This window comes from Pongo pygmaeus, chromosome 1 (genome assembly GCF_028885625.2).
Source record: "Pongo pygmaeus isolate AG05252 chromosome 1, NHGRI_mPonPyg2-v2.0_pri, whole genome shotgun sequence".
NCBI lineage: Eukaryota > Metazoa > Chordata > Mammalia > Primates > Hominidae > Pongo > Pongo pygmaeus.
In genome coordinates this window covers 25609937-25631965 of record NC_072373.2, presented here as the reverse complement: position 1 = coordinate 25631965, position 22029 = coordinate 25609937, and the positions used below count along the sequence as shown (strand labels likewise).

At 41.5% G+C, this 22029-nt stretch overlaps 1 protein-coding gene across 2 annotated transcripts in view; it reads right to left on the bottom strand.

Annotated features, from left to right (window-relative positions):
* The window catches only part of TP53BP2 (tumor protein p53 binding protein 2), a 65868-nt gene extending 45672 nt beyond the window's left edge, over positions 1 to 20196 (bottom strand). The window contains exon 1 of one of the 2 annotated variants that reach the window (XM_054451702.2): positions 19869 to 20196. In XM_054451702.2, the coding sequence (XP_054307677.1) occupies positions 19869 to 19895 (27 nt within the window). In that variant the 5' untranslated portion in view covers positions 19896 to 20196. The remainder of the gene's footprint in view (positions 1 to 19868) is intronic. The other variant, XM_054451708.2, reaches the window with a different exon arrangement.
* Between the last annotated feature and the right edge of the window lie 1833 nt (positions 20197 to 22029).

Genomic DNA, 22029 nt, shown 5'->3' with positions numbered 1-22029 from the left:
ACCACAACCTGGCTCCTTCCCTCTCATGTCCACCCACTACTCCCCACTGGACAAACCCAACTACCTACCAGATGGCAAGGGAAGAGGTTGATGCAGTTTAGAGAAGTCAACTTCCTAAGGCACAAAGCAGGGTGGAGAAAGGTGAAAAGTCAATGCAGAGGGGCAAAAAAAAAGACACTCAGCACAGGAGCCCTCCTCTCCGTACTATGCAGTCAAGAGGACCCTTGAGCAACCGAGCAACTATCTAAAGGAAGTGAGGACACAGCCCAGCTAAGGCCTGGGAGAAGAATGTGCCAACCAGAGGCAACACATTTAAAGCCCTTGAGAAGGAAACAAGTTTGTCACACTTGCACAAGAGTAAGGTCACCGCAGAGGGAGCAAGAGGAAAGGGTTAATTCAAGGAGGCAAGCAAAAGCCAGATCATGCATGTCTTTATAGGCTGGAGGTTCCCAAACTTTGGTGTGGACAGAGGGTTGTTATTAAACACAGATTGCTGGGCTCCACCCCCAAGAATTCCTAAATCAATAGATCTAGGTTGGAGACTGAAAATTCTGCATTTCTAACAAGCCCTCAGGTGATGTTGATACTGCTGGTCTAGAAACCACGTCCTGAGAATCACTATCTAAGGCGAGGGCAAGGACTGTGGATTTTAATCTAAAAGCCCACTGGAGGCAATCGTTAAAGTCAGAAAGTAGATCAGTGGGTGTCAGGAGCTGTGGGAAGGGCAAATGGGAAGTGACTGCTAATAGGTACAGGGCTACTTTTTGGGGTGATGAAAATATTCTGGAATTAGTGGTGATAATTACACAACATTGTGAATACATTAAATACCACTGAATTGCGTATTTCAAAATGATTAGTTTTATGGTATGTGAAGTATATCTCAATTTTTAAAAGTAAGAGGTTACTGGAGGATTTTGAACGGGGTAGCTATTTATGCCCTTAAAAAAAATCACTGTGTGAACAAACTACAGGAGGACAGGCATGTCCAATTAAGAGGTAAATGCCACACACGAAATGAGATACGATGGTAGCACAGACTGCAAATTAATAGCAAAGGTGGTGAAAATGGCTGGATTTGGGTTATTATTTGAAGATAGAGCCAGTAAGACTCGCTTGGTGGACAGAATGTGGGATTTGAAAGTAGAGAGAAATTAAGAGTGACTCTGGATCTGCTACCTAAGCACTAGGTACAAAGTGAGGAAGGAGGAACAGGTTGGGAAAGGCCTGCAGGATGAGGCCTCTATATTAAATATGAGACACCTATGGAACATTCAAACAGAGGCATGAGGAGGCCGTCTAATATGCAAGTTTGACTGAGATGAGAAAGCAAGAGATGAGCATGCAGAGGCATTTAAAGCCTAAGCCTGGATGAGAGCAGCTAGGGCCAGCTAGAGAGGAAAGAACGCTGAGGACTGTGTCCTAAGCTAATCAAGCAACCTCCAGAGGTCCCACGGAGGACAAGGATCCAGCAGAGAAGCCTGAGAAAGAGCCACCAAAAAAAAGACAGGAAGAAGTTCAGAAGAGTGCGGGACACCAGAAACCAAGCAAAGAAAGTGTGTGAGGGAGGAAGATGCAAAAGTGTACAATCAGATTTGGCAAGATGGAGGCTGCTGACTGCCTTGACCAGCACTGAGTCATGGGGATAAGGGCCTGGCTGGAAGAGGCTAGAGAACCTGAGTGAAGGAAGCAGAGGCACAGTACAGACAACTAGTTCTTCCAGTGTGTTCTGCCCTAACCCAAGACAGAGAAAACGGAGCCATCTAGGGAAGGAGACACAGGGTAAAAGGACTGTTTTGTTTTTATCTCAAGATGAGAGTTTTTATAGATCATTTTAATTGATGGGAATGACCTAGTTGAGAGGGAAAATGGTGTTGATAGGAAACTAACTATAGACCTAAGTATATCCTCAAGTTATAAAGTTATAAAAGTTTATATCCTCAAGTTATAAAGTTATAAAGGTTATTTTTTTCCAATATGTATCAATTCCCTTTTCCTTCCTTTACCTAGAAGAGGAACAAAAAAATAAGAAAAATAATCGAAAGAGAGGCTGGTTTCACTAACCTATCATGTTAACATGAGAAAATGCAGGCAGGCACACATGTTCTTTTTATTGCTACCGTCCTTTTATCTTTGTTTTACAAATTTATTGTATTACAAAATGATAAAAGAATTATTCAAAAAGTAATTGAATTTTCTGTCTAACAAAAAACCAAAATGAATTCACTTCTGTTTCATTTTGGTGAAGCAGTTTTTATCAGCATGTTGAAAATTTTACTTAGAAAAGAAATTTTAGGCTACTCTATCAACTAAGTCCTTCAGAAAACAATTCTGGCCTAGAATCCACCATTTTTAAAGATAAAAAATAAAATTGTTAAATCTAAGAAGTTTCCTGCATCTGATACCAAAATATGTTTGAAGGCAATAAACAAAAAATGAAACTTTTTATTAAAAATATTTCAGTTATACATGTTTGTTTTGTTATAAAACAGTGCTCACTGTACCCTATTATGCATACACATCTACAGAAAAAAGGCACAGAAAAAAGCCTGAAACTATATTCACCAAATTAACAGTAGTTATGCCCTGGTGGTGGGATGACTAAGTGAATTTTTAGGAACTTATCTACGCTTCAATTTTCTAGAATGTACCACGTGCACAATAAAACTGATTTTTTAAGCAATCAATGATGAAAATAACCATATACCATTTTTATTCATACACACTGTGCCTTCCCTGGATCCTTACTGTGAGATATGGAAGGCAAATATCTGTTGAGAGTGTTTTTCTTGGGTCACTATCTTGCCTCAAATTTAGTCAGGAATGATTAAAAACAAGCAATTAAGAAACACATCTTAAAAGTCCACTATATTAGAATGGAATATTATTCAGCCATCAAAAGGAATGAGGTACTGATACACGCTACCGCACGGATAAACCTTGAAAACATTACGCTAAGTGATAGAAGCCAGACATGAAAGACCACATAGCATATAATTCCACTTATATGAAATGTCTAGAATATGCAAATCCATAAAGACAAAAAGTTGATGAATAATTGCCACGGGCTGAGGAAGGCGGAATAGGGAGTAACTGATAAAGGCATGGGGTTTCTTTCTCGGGTGATGAAAATGTTCTGTAATTAGTGGTGATAGCAGCACAACCTTGTGAATATACTAAAAGCCACTGAATTGTACATTTTATATGGGTGAATTTTATGGTATGTGAATATATCACTTTAAAAAAAAAAAAAGAGCCCACTGTATACTTAGTATGTGAGAGATACAAAAATCTCAGGCCGGGCATGGTGGCTCACACCTATAATCCCAGCACTCTGGCAGGCAGAGGCAGGGGAATCACTTGAGCCCAGGAATTTGAGAGCAGACCATCCGGGGCAACACGGCAAAACCCTGTCTCTACAAAAAATACAAAAAATTAGCCAAGAGTGGTAAGTATACCTATAGTCCAAGCTACCCAGGAAGCTGAGGTGGGGGGGATCACCTGAGTCCAGGAGATCACTGCATGCCAGTCTGGGCATCAGACTGAGACCCTGTCTCAAAAGCTATACATATATATAAAAGAGAACAATTCAGTACTCTATTACATGAATGAGAATGTGGGTAAAATGGAAATTCAGAAATGAAAAGGATGATTATGAACTGAGGTAGATGAGGTTTCAGCAAACAGGCATAAATAGTAAGCATAAAGAAATAATGTTTTTAAATTATCTGTCATAACTTTACTTCCAAAATGCCTTCTCCTGACACTATAGGTTCTTTAAATACCATATTCTCAAGAATGCAAGATGACTTCATTAGCTCCTTTCCCATAAGGAACCAAGCAAAATAGGGTTCCCTAGAGTTAAGGCCTCTGGGAAGCTGTTGTGAGAAATCTGACTATTCTCACTGAATCAAGTTATAAATGTGTTCCTACCAACTTTTGAGGTAAATTGTTTTTATCATAAAGAGTGCAGCAATAATCAGGTCAAAAAAAAAAAAAAAAAAACAGCTGTTACCGATTTACCCATACTACAAGGACAGCAAATTGCTGGGACATCTGAAAAGGCTCGTGACATCTTGCTTACTTGGTAACAGAGTACAGTTTTTCTTCCCCAGGTAGAAAAAGTGTGTATTAGATCAGCCCTTCTTGGTGACCACATACACATTAAAATGTTAACTTCCTTTGAACTTAGAAATCAGGAACATCATTTTTTATAGCAGGAACCACAAAGAGAAGACATTAATCAATAAACAATAAACTCTAAAGCATATTTAAGAGCAGAAGATATAAATGGCAGATCCCACAAGACAATACAAATATGAAGACATGCAGGGAAATAAATATTAATTAAAACAATGAGGTACCACTTAACAGCTACAGGTTGAGTATCCCCTACCTGAAACGCTTGGGACCAGAAGTGTCTCATATTTCAGAATTTTTTCAGATTTTAGAATATATGGATAAGCAGTTGAGCACCCCTAATCCAAATATCCAAAATCCAAAACGCACCAATGTGCATTTCCTTTGAGCATCACGTAGGCACTCAGAAAGTTTTCAATTTTGGAGCATTTCAGATTTCAGATTTTTGGATTAAGGATGCTCAACCTGTATTAAATTGTCTTCAATTAAAAGATCCAACATAGATGAGGTTGTACAAAAGTTATTTACTCAAAGATACGATGGTAGTACTATAAATTACTAAAAATCCTATTTGGAAAGTAAAATAAACCATGTATCAAAAGCCACAGAATTATGTATGTCTCATGACCTTACTCCTGGAAATTTATCCTAAAAAAAAAATTGAAATGAAGAAAAACTCTAAATGCCTGAAGATTTTCACTACAGTGTGAGGTCTATATACAGTAAGATGGAAAACTAAATATCCAAAAACATGGAAAAGTCTTTAAACAGGGAAAAAGTTAAGTAAATTAAAATCATTTGCCAGAAGGACTATGTCCAGCCACCAACTCCTGTAAGTATAAATAGAGTGTTAGGAAAATGTTAAGAAAAAGTTATAAAACAGAACAATACTAAGTTTTTTTAACTTTAAAAATATATGTACCATCGGCCAGGCACAGTGGCTCACGCCTGTAATCCCAGCACTTCAGGAGGCCAAGGCAGGAGGATCACAAGGTCAAGAGATCGAGACCATCCTGGCTAACACGGTGAAACCCCATCTCTACTAAAAATACAAAAAATTAGCCGGGCATGGTGGCGGGTGCCTGTAGTCCCAGCTACTCAGGAGGCTGGGGCAGGAGAACGGCGTGAACCCGGGAGGCGGAGCCTGCAGTGAGCCGAGATTGCGCCACTGCACTCCAGCCTGGGGGAGAGAGTTAGACTCCGTCTCAAAAAAAGAAAAAAATAATTACATATATATATATATATACCATCTTGGCCAGGCAGGGTGGCTCCTGCCTGTAATCTCAGTACTTTGGGAGGCTGAGGCAGGAGGATCACTTCAGGCCAGCAGCTAGAGGCCAGCCTGGGCAACACAGTAAGACCCCATTTCCCCATTTATATTAAAAGAAAAAAAATAGCTGGGTGTGGCAGCATGTACCTATAGTCCGTCCTAGCTACTCAAGAGGCTGAGGTGGGAGGATCGCTTGACCCCAGGAATTCAAGGTTGTAGTGAGCTATGATCGTGCCACTGCACTCCAGCTTGAGTGACAGCGCAAGACGCTGTCTCCCAAAAAAAAAAAAGTAAAAATATGTGTGTGTATCTGCATGTACACGTGCACACACATATGTACCATCTTAAAAAAAAAATATATATATATATATACATATATACCGACCTGTATGAAATACACAGAAAATCAGCGACACCAGGGGCAAGTATAACCATCACTTTTAAAATCTCAACAGTAAAATATTTTTATAATAATTTACAATGTAAAAGTATACTTAATACAAACTGGGATAAAAGAACATGAAAATATTTCATTAAAAATGGTAAATGTGATTACAACTTGTTTCTACCTCCTATAGTCATCTATCTCAAGAGAAGGAAAGCTGAAGGAAAGGTTAAAAAAAAAAAAAAAAAAAAAACACTGTGTTAAGTTGTGCCAGGCCACCTACAGGCACACTGCATAGTAATTCACGTCAGTCATATCCAAATGAAGATTTGCCCTTCCAAAAATTCAAAGTCACAGATAATTTTCATTTAAAAACAATGGGTCACAGATTTATTTTAAGAGTCCTGTGTTTATAGAGCATGTATGTACTGTAACTATGATGTTATGCTATCAACATAAGAATGACTCATTTTAAAGAGGAATTATTTCAGATCAAAATCTGAAAGACTTTTCTAAGAGGAAATACAAAAAAACTGATTAGGGCATTTACAAGGTGAGTCATAGGCTAACGTTTATTCATTTGATTCAGAAAATCATGTGAAGTTCTACAGAAAGAAGAAAGGAACCAAGAGTATAAGATGTTCCCTGTCACCAAAGGGAAATTAAGCTCTACAACAGCACCTTCAGAGTTTTCATTTATAAAAACTCAAATCCTTCAAGTTTACCTAAGAGGAAGAAAGAGAAAATTATGAAATGAACAATCTATAAAAAGAGTGACACAAATCCTCCTCAAATTTTGCAACTCACAAGAAATACCACAGGAACAGCCAGGCAATTATGCTTGTAGAGAGATTAGGGGAAAATCTGAATGGTTTCTGTGTTTCACAATTCCTCTGCAGAAAGATAAATGTAAAACTATTACTTCAGTTTCTATATTTTGTTGTACCCCTTATGGAGGCAGGCCCGAAAATATTTCTTGTAAGAGGAGGATGCCACTAGGCTTCCTATAACCCAGTCAAGCAAAAACACCTCTCCCAACACTGTGATACAGGGTGGGGATTAAATTAAGATATAACCAAAGTTTCTTTCAAACTCATACACAGCCATTTAGCCCAACTATGGCTTCTAACACTGGGCGGGGTTTAGGAAGGAGATGCAGACCCTTCCAGTCCTCAAGAGTACTCTACCTGTCTCTGCACAGACCTGGAGCTCTGCTCCCGTGCTCACTCTGCCAGCTGGGACTGCACACCAAGGGCACTCATGAGCTTGGCTGCCTAATTCAGACATGCTGCACCCTAGCTGTGAGCTAGGCTGCCAGTCTTCTGCAAGAAGTGTGCTGCTCAACTACCCCAGCTTGAGCTTGAGCTGTCTCCCCAATATCTGAGTAGGCAACCCACAGGGGTCTCTGTGGAACCTTCCTCAGGAGCCACAGGGACACTACATATTTGAGTCCTTTTCCTCAAAGAGACACTCTCTACCTCCCTGACGATGGGTCCCAACCTTATTAAAGTTATCAGAGAATCACTGCTTACAAAGGCCTATCATGATTTCTTAGCTGTTTCTCTAGAGTTTACTCTTGGAGCCATTAAACTTCTTTTAAAAATATTCACCAATTACCATGAGTTATGTATACCAATGTTCTATTAAGGCTCAATGATATTAAACCTACTTCTACACTAAGTGTACCACTTTTTATGATGGCATATTTTTAACATTAACCCTTCAGTTCCTATCAGTTACATCTGAGTTTATTTAAAGCAAAATCATAAAATCATACTCAAAGGATTTTTTTTACTTCATAAACTATTCCTTTGCTCACTTACAGCAAGTTAGTAGAATTCAGAAATCAATAACGTGAAGTCTCAATATCAATTTGAACAATATTCTGTTAAAAACGTTAATCACGCATGGACTATCCTGACCATCCATTCAATATCATCTGGAGCACACAATCATATTCTGAAATAGTCAACATTCTGGAAGAAATGATAGAGCAAATATGAAGTGGTTACTTTAATTAAGGAAAAATTCATAAAGTAGCCTGCTGGTCATAGATGTCTGGTAAAAGAACCACTTCATATACATAAACAGGCAACAGGCACCTCTACATAGAAACTTATAGGAGTCATATCCTATCAAAGCCAGCCATGCCAAAGAAGCTCCTGGTTCTATGCCTTCCCCTCAATCTTAACTTCTTGCTGACTTCAACAAGAATTTTCATTCATTCACCCATTAGTACTTACTAAATACCTACTAAGAAAAGACAGTTAAAGCAAAAGGAACACAGTGATGAAAAAGCTTGCCTTCTTTAGGGCAGAGAAGAGAGGCTGGTAGTACTCAAATGAGCACGGTATATAAAGTGATATGATAAAGAATTATGGAAGTGACGAGGGGAGGATGGCTGATCATGATTAGGAAAGACACCTCAGGGTGAAAGGGACTTTTGAGCTGAGACTGAAGAAGCCATAGCCACTGGAAACATCTGAAGGAAGACATTTCATCAAAGGCCCAGAGGTGGTAATGAACTTGGACTATTCCACGACCAGAAAAAAACGCCACATCAGGAATACAGACTTGTGCCAACGAGGGCAGAGGGAGAACAGGGGCTAGCTCAGGCAGGGCCTTGCAGGTCAAGAATAAGGAGTACGGACTTTATTGCAAGGGAAAAGTCACAGTAGTGATTTGCAACATGCAATTCTCAGACAAACAGCATCAGCATCACCTGGGAACCTGTCAGAAATACAAAGTTCCAGGCCCTGCTCCACATCTCCTGATTCAGAAACCCCAGAGGAGAGGCCCAGTAATCACACTTAACTTTAAGAACCACTGCATTAGAGGGTTTTGAGCAGGGAAGTAACATAAAGCTAGGTTTCTGAGTAATTTGCTGTAAATAATGTAGAGTATTAGTTTCACTAGCAGATAACAACAGTGTGTATTAATCTATGTAGTATATATTAATTATAATACCAGTAGTTAACCCAACAATAGCAATACATTATGACCCATATACACTGGTATTTATACTTGCATATTTTGAATTTCAGGGAGTTCCATTTCAATTACAAGAAATATTAAGACCTAAAACTTATTTTAAATTATCTACTCCACAGTTACAGCCTCGAGTCACCAAATGAGAAATCTAAAAATAGCCACTTTTCCTCACTTCTCTCCCCAGAGTAGCTCACCTGATTCCTACACCGTCCTGTAGTGTCAGTTCATCCCCATCCTTCCAGAATAACTCAAAGACCATAAAACTTCCTCCAATCCATCCGTCCCTACCCACACACCCACCTCCAGCCAGAGGTAAATGTTCTCTTTGCTTCTCCGACAACCATTCACACTGTAGTTGTTTGTATCCCTGTCTTATCTGTCCTACTGGTCTATACATTCTTTAGGACACAGGTTTTGGTTCTTAAATGCTTCCTCCCTGGTTTTTCTACTCCTACATTATAACTCATTCCCCAAAAAACTCTGTCAGATCTCATACAAAGCAAATATGCAATACATGTTTGTTGGACTGAACTGAAACTGTGACGCAGGGATTCAAAGTCCCACAAAGAGGAGAAAGTTAACAGGCAACAAGAACATGACAAAGAGTATGTTCACATCCTGAAGCATCAAGAAATGTTTATCTATAAATGGTATTACTTCACAGTGAATGTTTGCAAAGCCAGACAATGTCTCAAAGAATTCTGCTTTAAGTAAAATTAAGAAACCTTTTATTTTCTTTCAACTATGCCTGAAGCTGAATTTAGATAGGTTTCAAATTCTGAACGTATCCTCTAAAGCAACTCATCTTAGGTTACTCTGCTTCAATATCTGTCATAAACAATCAATGTATAAAGCAAAAGAACAAATACATTTAGTTAATTCCCCCCCCGCTCCAACTATTGATAAGTTTAGTGTTGGTGTGCTTCCTTCTAAACTGAGCCTTGTTGTTTGCCAGGCATTCGTCTTATTTTATGTAAAGGTACTGTTACAGATTTCATTCTATTTTTTACTTTTACTCACTAAGCACTACATTTTTTAAGATCTATCCGTGATGATCTAACTACAACCGATCCATTGCTTCTAGTTATTTCCTTCCCACTTTGCTATGGAAGTAGAGGTAAGAACTACACTCACCAAAGAAAATCCAAAATAAGAATATTCATTCATCCATTAACTCAAACAATATTTATTAAATCCCTACAGTGTGCCAAACACTGTGCTAAGTGCTAGAAACACAAAGATGAAAAGGTATGCTCCACGTCCTCACAGAGCTTATGGAACCATGAAGAAGCACTGCAAACCATGAAAAGGGTGCAATGTTGAGAAATGAGAACTTCCTGGTGAAAGTACATTTAAAGCATTTGAAATCCAGTGAGAACAGAAAAAAACAATCCCCTCCAAGCAGTGGAAGAAGGCTTAACGTAAAAGAAGTACTATTAAGCTGAAACTGTAGGATGAATAAGACAAGCAGGAAGAGGACCATCTAGGGAGAGAAACACTGTGCATAAAGACACAGGAAACCGTGGCATGCCCTCACAACTATAGTCCTGGAACTGTTGACGCATAGAGGTGGGACGCAAGGCAGGACAAATAAGAAGAGATGGGTCAATTCCCAACCCACAAGTCAAGAATGTGCTGCAAAAACTTTCAATGCACAAAATTTGTTTTATACACATGCTGTTATGGCAAAGTCCGATGGAGTGGAGCAAGTCATGGAGGGCAATATGCAAGAGTGGACAGCAATATGCAACAGAGTACAACTTGCTGTGAGCAAGAGGAAACACAATTCCGAAGGAAAGCCGAATGAACCACGAGGTGACCAGATGCTCTTCTGCACAGCACAAGGCATTCCCACTACTGTGCCATAGCTGCTGCTATGTTTTAATAGCTGACTTGGTGTTTCGAGTTTTTCAATCATTTCCATTATGCAGCTAAAAATTCTGAAATGGAAATGTATCAATGACACAAAAAGGCTGAAATCCACTGGGCTACACAATAAAGAAACTTTCTATCTCACTGAAGAGTTTATATATTTTATGCTGTAAGGAACAGAGGTCAGACTTGAAGAATTCTGGAGAGGGAAGAGACACATTGCTGTTTCAAAAGACCATCAGGGAAGCAGTGCGTTAAATAGCCTGATGGGGCAGAGAACAGAAAAGGTAAGAAAATAGATAAGGAGAGCATTACAACAGTCCAGGCAGGAGAAGGGTGAGGCCAAACAGGCGCCCCACAAAATGGAGAAGAGGGACCTGTGTGCCCTGGTGACTCAACAGCTCCAGGAGAAGACAGAAAAGAGGAAAGGAAGCAGGATGAAAGCCCAGGTCCCTGGCTACTAAAAGCAACAAGCAAAACCTACCAGAGAAAGATCCTATCTACCTTTAAAATAAATGCATTATCCAAAATAGATGCCCCCCAAACTTTTCAGGAAATTAACAAAATTTTTGAAAATTACCTACATATCACAAACTAAGCAGTTATTATCTAGATTTTGTTGTGATGCAGAAAACACTGCCACAAAGAGACCGTTCTAGAATTAAAGTTAACTCTGACTTGATTTTCCTAGGTCACTCGCTACTTTATGTCAGGAAAATGAAGATACTATTGTTTTAAAATTTAAAAAAAAAAGGGGGCGGGGGGTCAAGGAGCTTTTAGGTTGAAGCATCAGAAGCTTCCAGAGCACTCTGGTCATGTGGTCAAAAGTAAAGCTGTCCTAAAGTATTTTAGGACAGACTACGGCTTCTTTGAGAAACCTGATACACCCTACTCAGTTGTAAAGAAACATGGTGACAGAAGGCTTTTTCTCAAGCCTAAATTTAAACTGCTCTGTGTAGCTGTCAGAGCTCTCTGGTGATATAAAAAGTATAGTTTCTCTTTAGTCCCACAGGAAGGAGCTTGTGGATACAGGAGTGATCTTCCACCATTCCTGTCTTGTCTTACTTCCAACTCTGGGTAAGTGCTACTGTTTCTCCTCTCACCCCTGGGGCTTCTGAGGGTCACTAAAACAATTTATTAGAGCAAGTGACAAACTCTTGAGTGCCTTCACAACCAATTCTTACTATCAGCTGGGCCTTAGGTGTGGAAAAAAATAAAAAAATAAAATTAAAACCCTTTATTTTTGGCAGCTTTCTGTAGACTTTCCTACTCTTCCCACCTTGCCCAAGTTTTACATTCCGGCACCTCTAAGATCCACTGTCCACAGAGCAACAGACTGAGATTTCCTAACCAATCAGGTTGTCACTTTTGCTAACTAAAACTCTTCTGTGGCTCCCACGTCCCTTCCCATGCCACCTCCACCCTTCCCTCTGGCCCGCGAAAACCTATATGCTGACAGGTCTTTTGCTTCGGCTCTTGTCATTCTGCCCTCTGCCCCGCCCCCGCCGCCCCCTCTCCCCCTGCCCCAGCCTCCAGTGCTTCCTCCAGGCCTCTGCATCAGTCCCTAGGAATTGTGCCCACCTGAAATGCTCCACCTGCAAATCTTCACAGGACCAGCTCCTTCTTGTCATTCAGATCTCAGCTGAAATGTCACTTCCTGACCATCCAATCCAAAGGCGCCATCGCAGTCACATTACCCTTCTTAAATCCCATTTAACTCTTGTGTTTTTCTTCTTTGTTTATTTTCTCTCTCTCCCACCCAAATCTCCCATTATGCACTATGAAAGAAAGCCAAGCTCCCGGAAAACTTCCTTTCCTGTCTCCATGGCATTTACAGCAGTGCCTGGAATACAGAAGATGTTAACTAAATATTTGTTGAGCAGATGTTATCCCCAAAAGGCCATCCAAAAACAATTAAATGGTTAATGAGGGAGAATGAAAAGCAATGATTTAACGTGATTTCATTCAAAATCAGCCCCTAATTTATTTCCAACGAAGGTATCTGACTACATTGAATTACTGCTCCCTACTACACGGACAGCCCTGAGGCTGCAAGTGGAGACACTCACTCCACTCCCATCTGGACACTTCAAAGTCATTGCTGCACCATTCGAGCAACTGGAAATGGCTGAATGACACTGGTCATCTCACAGCAGACATTCTACGTGTCGCTGTCCTCCACTTCTCCCAACATGCCTATCCTACTCTGCTCCTTTCCTATTAGGGTGATCCAAAAGTAATTGTGGTTTTGCCATTAAAGGTGATAGTAAGAACCGCAATTACTTTTGCACCAACCTAATACATCATCACCTTCAAGCCGTATTTACAGATATCATCTCAAGAAAGACTATTCAACACCCCTCATACAAAAGCTAATTATAACACCCCTTCTCCTTCCCTGCAGATGTGGAAGATCTGAGATCTCTACGGTAGTATTAGATAGAGGTGGGAAGAAATCGCTATTGAGATGTTTCCTTTGCCCAGGGGGAGGTAACCACCTCCACATCATTTGAAAGTTGATAAGAGAACTATTTGCCAATCTTCTCATCAGTATGGATTTAAATAAGGGAAGATGTGTCCATTTTTTTCTTTTTTTTTTTTTCCATTTTTCCTTTCTACTTTAAAACTACAGTAAGGTTATGCTTTGAAAAGCAATTTTTGAAGTTACCATTAGCCAGAAGAACATCATTACCATTGTTTGTCCTGTCAAACATATAAAAATATTCTAACCCAAGCATTTGCCATCTTGAACAGAGTATGTGTTTGCAGGCAGACAGTTCAAATCTCATTTCTACTAGTGACCAGAAACAAATTACTTAAGCCCTTTGAGCTTCAAATTCCTTATCTGTTGAATGAGAGTGGGAAGATCAACTTCAGAGTGTAATAAGGGAATTAGACAGGATGACCAACCTAAATCACCAGGCACAGTGTTAGGCACAGAAAGGGGGCTCCTCTTCATCCCTGGGAGGGAAATTAGAGTGAAGCTTCCACTCCCCCTGCTTTTACATATAAATTGTTCATACCCCTGTGGAAGAACAGTAAATTGCCTTAATCATTTTTTGTTACCACAAGTAGTTTAAAGTGGTAATCTATAATAGTTTATTCATTATGGTTTTCTACCATTTTTCTATGCTTGTGCCTTAAGGAATTTTGGGTTGATAAGTTTGAAATTTAAATAAAGTAGTATTAAGTTATAAATCTGTATCCAGAAAAACAATTGAAGTGAAAGTTCGGCCAAGTGCAGTGGCTCACGCCTGTAATCCCAGCACTCTGGGAGGCAGATCACTTGAGGTCAGGAGTTCGAGACCAGCCTGGCCAACATGGTGAAACCCCGTCTCTACTAAAAATAGAAAAAAAAATTTAGCTGAGTGTGGTGGCGCACTCCTGTAATCCCAACTACTTGGGAAGCTGCTGCTAGAGAATCGCTTGAGCCCAGGAGGCGGAGGACGCAGTGAGCTGAGATGGCGCCACACCACTGCACTCCAGCCTGGGTGACAGAGCAAGACTCTGTCTAAAAAAAAAACAACAACAAGTGAAAGTTCAGTACTTACTGGTCAAATGAACATATTCATAGAAAATCTGGTTCGATTATCATCCAAATAAATAATTTGTTTTCTAGTATATTTTATGTAGAAAAAAAGTTTCTAAATCTGTAAAACTACTTTTCCTGCCCATTATCTAATAATGTTTAAAATTTGCATTTCTTTAATAAGACACATTTATTTTGGTTAAGATGGTATGCAAAGTGTTTTAAGAAATCACTGACTACTTAAAACTTAATGCTCCTAAAGGATCCCCGAATGACCAAACTTCTTGGCTTGCCCCAATAAGACATAGAATTTTAATGTCTCACCTACCACTGCAATATAACTATACATTTCATACACAGTCACATCATCTGTGTTTTCTTTTTTCAATTACATCTGATTAAACAGAATGTTCTGTTCAGTACCTAGCACACCATCAAAAACAAGTATTTAAATAATGTGTGGCTTAAGTGGCATGAGCTGAAAAGAACACTCTGGATTCCTAAACTCTTAATTCCTATTCTTCTTATTCTGTGAGATCCTTGTGGAGAAAGCTGGTGAGAGGTATGGTATGCAGTTATCCTATTTAAGCTAAGGAGAGGCTAGATAACATGAGCTTCAAGAATACTCAGTGTTAACTTAACTTCGGAAAGACTTTTTAAAGAGTGCCACACACTACGGTAGATCACCAAAAGAGATAAAGGTCTATAGTATTCTTTAAAAGCTCCAGAAAAGAAAGTTTTGTTTTACTGTCTGCTGGGGCAGTGGGGATAAAGACGGAGGGAACACAGTTCTTCCTAGAAGCAGTGTATGCGAATAAATGACCCTCCATGTGTCTTCCAGATAAATACATTCTCCTTAATTGTTAAATATAAGCAGGTGTATGCTTGTGTAAATTTCTTTAAAAAAGTCTAAATCTGGTTTCCCTGAAACAGGTAAAAATACAGAAATTTTCAAACGTCTTTCAGCTTTTAAGAGCTGAAGTCACAAGGCAACAAAACTAATGCACATGAAATGTGAGATACTGCTGGGTGTGGTGGCTCATGCCTGTAATCCCAGCACTTTGGGAGGCCGAGGCTAGTGGATCACGAGGTCAGGAGTTCAAGACCAGCCTGGCCAATATGGGGAAACCCCGTCTCTACTAAAAAATACAAAAATTAGCCGAGCGTGGCCTGTAATCCCAGCTACTCGGGAGGCTGAGGCAGAGAACTGCTTGAACCCAGGAGGCAGAGGCTGCAGTGAGCCGAGATCACGCCACTGCACTCCAGCCTGGACTACAGAGTGGTGAGACTCTGTCTCAATAAATAAATAAATAAATAAATAAACAAACAAACAAATGAAATGTGAAATATTTTGTGCATTTCTAAAAATAGATTATTTGTTTAACAGCCTTTGATAACTGTAATTCTATAAAGATAGGAACCTCTCTTTAGGGACCTAATCTAAACTTTATTCTGGCATAAAGCCTGATCTAAGCTAATTTGCTACACTATTACTCAAGCAAAAAGAATTCTTTCAGAACATGATATAATCACACAAATAAAATGTACCAAATACATAACCTGAAGTCATACAAATATAATGTTCCAAATACATAACTTGAAAGATTTTTAGTTTCAAAACACAATTTCAGTTGTGTTTCGTGCAAATCTGTGCAAATAAAACCAGACCTTTGTAAATAATAATACAAGTATTTAAGCAAAAGTTAAGCTACTGGTCTGTGGAGCTGCACACTTTGCAGTTATGCTCAGAAATATACAAATCCTACTGATCAGGTGGTCAAACTGCTATAGGAGATACTGTGATATCCCATTTTTTTCCTAGACCCTCAAAATTAGAAGCTCAAATTTTATTTTGCAGCATCATGAAATAACTAGAAATAATTATGCCTCTGCAGCACTGAAAGATAAAATGCCATAAACTTAGAAATTAAACTATGATCACTTCAACTGAGCTTTTTAAAATAAGCTATTATTTTCTCTCTCTTTTTTTTTTTTTTTTTTTTTGAGACAGTCTCACTCTGTCCCCCAGGCTGGAATGCAATGGCGCGATCTCAGCTCACTGCAACCTCCGCCTCAAGGGTTCAAGCGATTCTCCTGCCTCAGCCTCCTGAGTAGCTGGGATTACAGGCACACGCCACCACACCCAGCTAATTTTTGTATTTTTGGTAGAGATGGGGTTTCACCATGTTGGTCAGGCTGGTCTCGAACTCCTGACCTCGTGATCCACCCACCTCAGCCTCCCAAAGTGCTGGGATTACAGGCGTAGCCAGCGCGCCCGGCCCAGCTGTTATTTTCTTAAAAATATCTGTATAAGGGCTATATGATGACATGGGTTTGACTGCATTGTCATACAGTAGCCACCAGGCATGTGGCTATTTAAATACAATTAAAATTAACTCTTAAGTTCAGTTCTTCAGTTCCCTTGGCCACATTTGAAATGCAGTAGCCACATGTGGCTGGTGACTGCCACGCTGGACAGCACAGATACAGAGCATTTCCATTACAGCTGGACATTCATGCCAAATATACAGCATCTCCAACGACCACGTGACAGGCAAATTCAAGCCTTCTGGTCTTCCACGTTGCACTACCAAATACTGTGTAGTTTTGTAAATAGTTTTTTAAATTTTATTATTTCAACAGCAGATACAAACAAAAATTTTTATGAAACTATTAGCTGAAAAGAGCAGAGAGTAGCTTTTAGAGTTAGCCAAGCTCTTTCTTAAGAACACATTTTTGTTTTGAGCATAACACTTCACAAAATCAAAGTAGTGAATAAAAGATATCTAATGTAATTTCCAAATGACTAAGAATTTTTGTTTTTGATAACTCCCTTTATTTGAAAATCAAATACAACATGCGGATCACTAAAAAGCCAAACTCTCAAAGTGCAAATAATCTCTTCTTTCATCAGGAAAAAGAAGATGTCAAGTATGCAAGTATAACCAGTTTCTCCTCAGCAAGTTGTGGAAATATCATAGAACTAGAGATACTAACAATGGCAGGTATCTGAAAGTGAGAGTAATTATCACTCCCATTTCTGCAGTACCCTATCATTATCTCTACTGTGATTTGCAGAGCTTGCTATTTATTTTTAGTTAGCCTTCTAAAATACATCTTCCACTTTTGGTTTTGGATCCAATTATCACTTTATGTCCCACATAAAAGAAAACCACTTGATCCTGTACCATTTGGTGAGAAAACACATGAACACAATTTATTTGCACTTTTTTTTTTTTTTTTTATGGAGTCACTCTTAGTTACCAGGCTGGGGTACAATGGCGCCATCTCGGCTCACTGCAACCTCCACCTCCGGGGTTCAAGCAATTCTGCCTCAGCCTCCCGAGTAGCTGGGACTACAGGCGCACGCCACCTCGCCCAGCTAATTTTTGTATTTTTAGTAGAGACGAGGTTTCACCATGTTGGCCAGGAGGGTCTCAATCTCTTGACCTCGTGATCTGCCCGCCTCGGCCTCCAAAGTGCTGAGATTACAGGCATGAGCCACCGCGCCTGGCCTTCTTGCACATTTTTAATATAATGCAGTCTAAATAGTCAACCATTATCTTCAGAATGCCTTTAAAAGCAAATCAAGGGTTGTACCTAATGCCACAGAACTGTACACTTAAATACAGTTAAAATAGTAAATTTTATTTTATGTATATTTTACCACAATATAAGTACATCAAGGCAATTGTCCACATTCTGAGACTATCCATTTTTTTACATTAAATGGCTTTTCCTGATAAATTGGTTAGAATTTTTCAAAGTAATGTAACAAAATTACATTTATGTTGGAATAAAAATCCAAGCATATTAAAAGCCAAAGATGAGAAATATACTTAATAGTTTTATTTTCAAATATCCAAAATATTACAGTATAAAGACACATATAACATGAGTCTACTAAATGAAAAATTATTTTATATTTTTATATATCACAAATCTGAGAATCTCCACTTTAACCAACATTGGAAATTCAGAGGCTTTTATCTACCGCCTATTGCAAGCTAGACACTGTACTAATCACACTTCCTTCATAAACATAACTCTAATCCTCAAACCACCCTAAGAGCTGAGTACTATTATCCCCATTTTACAGATGATGAAACTGAGGGACAAGTTTTTTTTTAAGTGGCTACGTCACTAAAGGTAGTAGCTGAGCAATACTGAAGTGTTAGTCTGACTTCAAAGCTGGTGTAAGTGCCATCATACCACACTGAGTCTGTGTTAGGATTCTATTCTGACGTCAGAAAGGCAATCAGAAGAACCATATTGCTAAATTGAATGTAGCCTCAAGAGCCACATAACGTTTTATGAATTCGGCTACACAGCGAGGATACCTTGACAAAAAACAAGGAAAAAACCATATAGCAACAACTGATACGTGTTTCTCTTGCTCCTATTGTTAGGAAAAATTCACAGACAATCCGTACAAGTTATTTCAACACAAAGAAATGTAAATCCAGGAAATAAAAATCTTAACAGCAAAATCCATCACCCTTATCTATGGTCCATTATTTCAATATTGGGTACTCACACTACAAACCTGATTTCAAAACCAGGCATTAAACTAAAATAAGATGCATAATGCTATTAATACTTTCAAATTCCTTGAATCCTGGCAGGACAAAATATCCCAAACCATCTAAACCCAATTACTAATTCTAGTGAATTGTTAAGTCGGCCCAGTGAGAGTTTAGGACGCCTTCCATGACACAAGTAGGGGGCCAGGGAACAGCATATTATATTCTGTATGTGTGACTGCAAACTTTGTCATCACTCCATTCCACAGACTTCATAAAAGTAAAAGCTTTTTGTTTCTTTGTCTGAACAAATGGAGCCACAAGCATAGGATGCCTGCAAGATGCCCCCACTTCAGTGGGAGAGGTGCAAGTACAACTTCCACGAAGAAACTCGCTACTGAAGTCTGCAGAAGCCACCGCAACCCACCACAAACCTCCATCCATTCCGCGATCCCTGAATGACAGAGACATTTCAGAAATGTCTCAAACCTACTGTTCACCTGTGGCCTGGTGGCCGTGTCAAAAGCCTGCGGAGCTCCTAAAGAACGCACTAATCCTCTCCGGAGGTCTTGCTAAATAAGCTGTGGGAAACGAAGGGAGCCAGGCACTTACACTTTCCTGCAAACTAAAACTTCTGAGATTGCATTTACCAAAACCAGTTTCCACAAAGAGGTAAGGGTGACTTAGCTGCTACCGCGGATATCAAGATCGAAATTCAATTAAAAACAAAGCAAAGGTACCCGTTCCAGTAACGTGTGTTTCACTCCAGTAAAAAGTAAAAAGACACAGCAAAGAACAAGGTCCCCGGTTCCCGTATTCTTGACCTTCAAGAACTGCAAAAAAGTCAAGACCCAGTGAAAGACGAAAAGTTTGAGTGGCTGCTGGGCTCGCGGGCGGCTCGCCTGACTCCGGAGCAGCTGGGGGAATCCGCCTCGAGGTCAGGGTCTCGCCGCGCCCCTACGACGGCTGTGGGCGCAGAGCCCAGAGGATGGAGCCTCCCCTTCCTGAAACCCGCTCGAAGCTCGGAAAGCCCCGGCCCCTCCGCGCGGGCTGCGGCCCCCAGGCTCCTTCCCCGACGCGCCCGAGGCCGCGGACCAGCCCCTGGCACGCGACCCCGCACACTTCCGGGCCCGACGCCCCGGCCGCTCACCCACTTACCGGCATCATCTTGGACCCGAACCGCATGGAAGCGGGTGGCCAGACTGCGGCCCCGGCCGAGCGGAGGCGCCTCGGGGGTCGCGGATGCGGGGGAGGGGAGCGGAGAGCGAGGCCGCCCGGACCTGTTGCGAGGCGGCGGCGGCGCGCGGGTCCGAAGGGCCCTCCGCGCGGGCTGGGGCACCAACAAGCCCCGGGCCCACCCGCCCCGGCCGGGCCCCCTGACGCGGCTTTGTCTCTTCGACGCTCGCGACGGTCGGGGCTCCCTCCTCCGCTCCGAAACCAACTAATCCCGGGCCGGGCCCCAGCCGAGCCCGCGCCGGCTCCGCCCCCCGCGCCGACCCCGCCCGCGGCGCGCCTGGCGGCCTGGGGGAGGGGCGGCCGCGGGAACGGGAGCCGCGCGCGCCTGCGCGGGCCCGGCTGGGTGGACGGGGAGCGGCGGGAGCCGGCCGCCTTTCCTTTCTTCGCCTCGGACTGAAGTGCGGTCGGGGCCGCGCGGCGGAGTGGCTGGAGCGCGCGCCTCCTAGCGGAGCCGGGGCAATTGGAAGGTGGCGCCTCAGGAAAACAGAATGGTAGTGAATGGCACCGAGCCGCCCCAGGGCTGCCGCCGTCACCTCCTCGGCGGCTCTGAGTCGTGCGAGGCAGGGGACCGCTTGCCTTCAGAACAGGGCGCCCGAGATTGGGCGCGTGGACAGAGTCCTCCGGCGGCCGCGCCGCTGGGCCAGGCGGAGAGAGGCGGGCGGACTTCGGGGGAGGCCCGGGCCACGCCGCCGAAACGACCCGACTCCCTGGAGGCGGCCAGGACCGACCCCGTCCCGACAAAATGGAGTTCCCTGTGTGGCTTCAGCTCGCGGCGCGTTCCCAGAGCTCCTCAGTGACCCGGCTCTCGGATTGTTCGCCTTTCATCTCATTTGCCGTTGTCCAAATTCTAATTTAAAACTCATGTGTTACTTGCTGTGAGGTTAACAAACGTACACCGCAAACTGGATAAAGGGATAACTTTTATGTTGTGTATGTTTTACCACAATAAAAATAAATTTTAAAAAAAAAGCGTAAAAATGTGTCAGGCAGCATTCTGAGGAGCTTCCCTGGGGGGTGCCGGGAACACCCTGCAAGTAGCCTCCGATACGGGGAACCGGTGGATACCATCCTTTTCCAGGGAGGGAGGCCAAGGCCTAGGGAAATGGCAGGGCTGCTTTCCAAAGAGTAGCAGAGCAGGTTCAGGCTCTTATTCCACCTTCAGGGAGACACATACTCCGGGAACCCTAACTCCAGGAAGCTTTTTTCTAGTAAGTTGTCAGTGCAAGTTCACTCAGAATCACTTTTCTCTGCCTTTATACATGATTCCAGAACCTGAAGTGGGGTAAAGCCCCTGGGTTTATCTAATATCAAGAACAGACAATTCTTTCTTAGCCCACCATATCCCTTACCAGAATCTCCATCGAACTCCCTATTGCACCATCCCAGCTACTGTATCTGGAAATACTAAATTACGGTTAATTCAACTAGAATTTAACGTTCTTGGTCAGGCGCAGTGGCTCACGCCTGTAATCCCAGCACTTTGGGAGGCCGAGGCGGGCAGATCACCTGAGGTCAGGAGTTCGAGACCAGCCTGGCCAATGTGGTGAAACCCTTGTCTCTACTAAAAATATAAAAATTAGCCCGGCATGGTGGCGCATGCCTGTAATCCCAGCTACTCGGGAGGCTGAGGCAAGAGAATCTCTTGAACCTGGGAGGCGGAGGTTGTGGTGAGCAGAGATCGCCCCACTGCACTTCAGCCTGGGCAACGAGAGCGAAACTCCATCTGAGGAAAAAAAAAAAAAAAAAGAATTTAACGTTCTCAAAAAATCTGGTTTATAGTCTTGTTTTCTTAAGAGGGTTATACTAAGTTAAGCAAAATAAATTCATCCCTCATTCAGTAAATATTTATTAAATACCTACCACATGATGTATATTCTTCTAAGTCCCAGGGATACATTAATGAACAAAAAGTTCAAAAGACAAGTGTAGTTATTGTGAAAAAAATCGAATAAGGTAAGGGAAGGGTATAAGGTATACAGGTGCAACTTTAAATAGGGTTGTCAAGGTAAGCCTCACTAAAAAGGCGGTGCGTGAGCACAGTCTTGAAGGAAATGAGGGTGTGAACCCCACAAATATGAAGGAA